Genomic DNA, 5,000 nt, shown 5'->3' with positions numbered 1-5,000 from the left:
GTACAGTTGACCTTTTTTGGAGCCAAAATGTCAAAGTCAAGGTCAAGTTTGCGTAAAGTGTAAATAATGTTCCATATCTTAGTGCATATTAACCTTAACCTTAGCTATGACCTTGACATATGCTCAAGGTCATTGTTCAGGACAAGGTCAGTCTTCTGTTTTTCCCTCATTATTACTTTCAATTTAATTAGAAAAAGAACAACATAAAGGGACATTACTCAACAACAAAATACACATAACATGTCTTTCACATGAACAATTCAATTTGGCAATTTACAAATACGTATTTGTCTTTTAATTACAGGTCTTGCCTAGTTCAACCTATTTTCATCACATTTTCTTGCCATATTTTTGCTACATTTCTCCCATTTCTGACACTTCTACATCACATTTTAATGACTTTTCTACACATTTTTCCACTTTCCAGACATGTTCATCACTTATAAACCATTTCTACCACTTTTACACCTAATGTCATATATTGACCATTATTGTCCCTTTTAACCTCTTTTCATTATATTTTATGCATTTTTTTTGCCATGTTAGGCACATTCACCATTTGTCATGCCCATTTTTTTGCCATTTTAAACTAATTCTTCCATTATTGACACTTTGAACCCTTTTTCTGTCCACTCTAATTTGCAAATTTTATTTAAATTTATTTAAAATCCCATTTCTCAACCTTTTCCACCATTTTTGGTCTGAAGGGAACCTTGAGGAACTCCATACTTAACAATCACTTTATTTGAATGAAAGTCACCAATAGAGACAAAGAACTTCCTGTCTTGGAAGTACAGTATGTTTTAACCCATAGTTTAAGGCTGTTCCATTATATAAACTGTATATGAGCCAAACTGCCTATTTTCTCTATCTATACGTACTCGTATCTATACTCTGTATATGTCTATAGAGTATTCTGAAAGCAGATGTTTTCTCTTTCAGCCTGTGATGACAAACACTGGGGACCCAGATGTGACCAACAGTGTAAGTGTGAGAACGGCGCCCTCTGTGACCCCGTGAAGGGGGCGTGTCAGTGCCCTCCAGGGTTCATCGGGCGTCACTGTGAGGACTCGTGCCCGGCGGGAACCTTTGGGCGAGGGTGTCTGCAGAGGTGTAGGTGTGGCACCGGAGGGTCATGTGACGGAGCCACGGGAGAGTGTTTGTGTCGTAATGGCTTCACGGGAACTTTGTGAGTTTAACACACATAGAATGTGAGCCCCATTCATGGTTGTTGTTTTAACTTTTAACTAAACAGCATTAATATCTCATGTTCTGGGAGAATTTTGGACATTTTCTACATATCTTTCCCAATAAGCGTGTTTAGATGAGATACACAGATACACAGTGCGATGGAGTTTGTGTGATTTTAATGCATTGTTTTGTTCTGCGCTCATGAAGCATAGAAAAGTACATTAACAAAATGTACCTTAATTAATCCCAAATATAATTTTTGGCATGATTAGCATCTCTCTAATTTTGGTACAATGGAACTGGGTATATCCTGAAAGTGAATTTTTCGAACATTGTAAATAGAAAATCTGAGGCTGTACTAGTTTTTATTACGGAACAAACCAATCAAAAACATTCAAAATTTAACATTTAACATTTAGATTTGGATTTAAAATTTAGATTTGAATTCAACATTTAGATTTTGATTTAAAATTTAGATTTGAATTCAACATTTAGATTTTGATTTAAAATTAATATTTGATTCAAAAAATTAGGTTTAGATTTAAAATTTAGATTTGGATTGAAAATTTAGATTTAGATTTGAAATTTCGATTTGAAATTTCGATTTGAAATTTCGATTTGAAATTTTGATTTGAAATTTCGATTTGAAATTTTGATTTAACATTTAACATTTAATATTTAGATTCGGATTTAACATTTAGATTTAACATTTAGATTTAGGTTTAACATTTAGATTTGGATTCAACATTTAGATTTAATATTTAACATTTAGAGTTAGATTTTGTATTTAGATTTAGATTTTGTATTTAGATTTAGATTTAATATTAGGTTGAATGTTTAGATTTAGATTTGATATTTAGATTTAACATTTAGATTTAATATTAAACAATGACATTAAATTCGAGAAAAGTAAATATCACCAATTTCCAAATATTGCTTAAAATTTGGTCAAAAGTAACATAGAAAAATTTACAGAAGTTTTTTCAACGTGGTTTGTTGTTTATTTTAGCATAAGCAACTATACAATCTGCGCCCCATAGTAATGAGATTATCAGGATTAGCAGCTAAAGAAGAAGATTGAAGGACAGATGAAAGTCATTCCGACTGTGACTAAACGTCTTAAATCAAACACAGGGTTGAGCTTCATTCTCACACAGTTGTTGCTGTAAACATCAGATAAACACATTCATTGTCCTTTATTGTTGCTGTAATTACTGCGTTGTCACAGCTCAGAATGTGTCTCTGGATGTTAGTGATGCACATCTCATACATCCTCATAACCTCATTTAGAGACGTAAATGAGTTCCCGAGGGTGTAAAGAGTGAGTCATGTGTTACTCCCTGTCTCTGAGTTAGCCATGATTTAGCATTAGCACAAATAAAACATCTGCCAGAGTGGAAGCTCCACACGTTCTTCAGAAGGAGGTCTGGTACAGTGATTAATGGAATAAACTCCACCATATTTTCATCTCATGTGACTAAAATTACGGCATTTAAAGCAGGATGTTATCTGTCACGTGATTGGTCACCACAAAGGGTCGTTACATTCTGGTCTTAAAGGGATCCTCCACTGTTTTTACAAATGTGACCTAAAACCTTTGAAATAGAAAATCTATGTCTAACAAAAATCTACTAAATGATGTAAAAATCAGGCTGAATGTTTCACTCCAATAGACAACAATGGATGTTTACAGACAGTGGGGCCGTGTGACATCATCAATCACATGTTTCAAGATGGAGGAACACAGGCTCTAAAACTGTAAAGTAGTCCTATTTTTAAAAGTGATTTAAACTAATATAGTTATTAATAATAATGTGTTTTGTTAGACATAGATTTACTAATAAGGATATTTAATAGATTTTAGGCTATATTAGTTAAAACAGGATCTTCTACGTGTGGCTCTCGCTGATGTTTGAGTGAAAACACTTTTCTTTTACAACAGTGACTCCAGTGCTGGGGAATGTTTCTGCACACGTGGCGTGTATTTAATAAAACTAAACTAATTCCTCCTCCTCCCTCTAAACCTTTAGCTGTGAGAAAACGTGCACGAGGAAGTGTCAGGCTCGATGTCCGTGTCAGAATGGAGGAATCTGCAAAGGCATAGGGATCTGTGCCTGCCCGCCTGGATGGACGGTGAGTTAATGCTAATGCTAACGTTGATGGATCATGAGGCTGTAGTTATGATAAAGCTGGAGCTCAGTTCTCTTTCAGAGTCAGGAATGGTTGGCGTCCAGTTACAGTTACTTTTCCTCTCTGGGGTCGTGCTAATGCTAATGATGTTTCTGCAGGGAGGGGTCTGCACTGAGCGCTGTGCTGAGGGAAGGTTTGGACCAAACTGCTCTGAGGACTGCGTCTGCCACAACAGAGGAAAGTGTGACCCTGAGACGGGCCAGTGCCGCTGTGCCAAGGGTTTCACTGGGAACAGGTTTGTACTGAAAGTCTGACAGCTGTGAATGAAGTGAAATATGACCCAAAACATCCAACATCTGGAACTAAGGGCGACTCACGTTGTCACACATTCGCCTCATTCAGCTTCAACGAAAGAAAAGACATTTAAACCTCTCATCAAACCAAATAGATCAAAAACAAAATCACATTAGAAGCAAACCTCAACAAAACGCACAGAATGATTTCAAAATACCAAAAATAAACATGAGATTAGAATAATATAGAAAACGCCAAAAAAAAACTAAAAACACGCAAATAACTTTAAAAATAAACAAAATCACTCAAAAAACTTTAGAAAAATACACAACACAACAACAGAAATCAAGATACAAAAAACAACAGGAAAACACACAAAATTACTCAAAAAACACACAAAATTACTTTGGAAACACACAAACACCAACAAAAACAAACCTATTGATTTCAAAAACACACAAAATATCAACAAAAATAATATAAACTAACAACAAATAAACATAAATAGACAAAAAAACAAAAGTGAGTTAAAATTACTCAAAAAATACAAAAACAATAAACAAAATTACTCAAAAAATACTTACAACTTCAAAAAAAAAATACGAAAAACAGGAAAACACACAAAATACACAAATAACATCCAAACCAAATGTATGATTTATGCTTCCAGCCAATGAGACGAGGCAGGTGTCTAATTACAAACTGACTTCTAGTTTTACAGTTAATGTAAAGCAGTAAAGGTGCGGACCATGTGCCCAGGTGTAACGAGGAATGTGGGGCGGGAACCTACGGTCAGGACTGCGAGGGCGTGTGCGACTGCGCTAACGCAGCGCGATGCTACAACATCGACGGGGCGTGTCTGTGTGAACCCGGCTTCAGTGGAACCAGCTGTAAAGACAGGATGTGTTCACACGGGAAGTACGGTATGCACTGTGAACGCACCTGTCTCTGCCAGGACAAGCACACGCTCAGGTGAGGGGGCGTGGCCTGTGGGGGTGGGGGTGTCATTTTGTGTATTTCTGTTGTGATTTTGTACATTTTTTGTAGTGTAATTTCTGGGGTATTTTACATTGTGGGTGTCATGTTTGGGTGTTTTTTTATGTTGTATTATTTATTTTTCTCAGTTTTTGTCAAAAATTCTGTGTTTTTCTGTCGCACAGGGTTTGTGTATTTTTACTGTTTTGTAACTTTTTTCTGTCATTCTGTGTATTTTTGTAATTATTGTGTGTGTTCTTTTTGGAGTCATTTTGTTGTTACTTTGTTATATTTTCTTTGCTTGTTGTTGATTTGTTTTTTGTTGTTGGAATTTTGTGCTTTTAAATGTATATTGTTTGTGTTTTGATTGTTTGCCAATTTATCTATTTTTGTTGTATTTTCATTTATTT

General features: G+C 35.3%; 1 protein-coding gene across 1 annotated transcript in view; it reads left to right on the top strand.

Annotated features, from left to right (window-relative positions):
* The window catches only part of pear1 (platelet endothelial aggregation receptor 1), a 49,937-nt gene that overhangs the window by 37,575 nt on the left and 7,362 nt on the right, over window positions 1–5,000 (top strand). The window contains exons 6-9 of the mRNA XM_028470420.1: window positions 943–1,189; window positions 3,222–3,324; window positions 3,480–3,616; window positions 4,375–4,587. Coding sequence (XP_028326221.1) covers window positions 943–1,189; window positions 3,222–3,324; window positions 3,480–3,616; window positions 4,375–4,587 — 700 coding nt within the window. The remainder of the gene's footprint in view (window positions 1–942; window positions 1,190–3,221; window positions 3,325–3,479; window positions 3,617–4,374; window positions 4,588–5,000) is intronic.

Source organism: Gouania willdenowi, chromosome 16 (genome assembly GCF_900634775.1).
Source record: "Gouania willdenowi chromosome 16, fGouWil2.1, whole genome shotgun sequence".
In the NCBI taxonomy this organism is placed as follows: domain Eukaryota; kingdom Metazoa; phylum Chordata; class Actinopteri; order Blenniiformes; family Gobiesocidae; genus Gouania; species Gouania willdenowi.
Note: the sequence above shows the minus strand (reverse complement) of the source record. Positions and strands in the feature narration are given on the sequence as shown.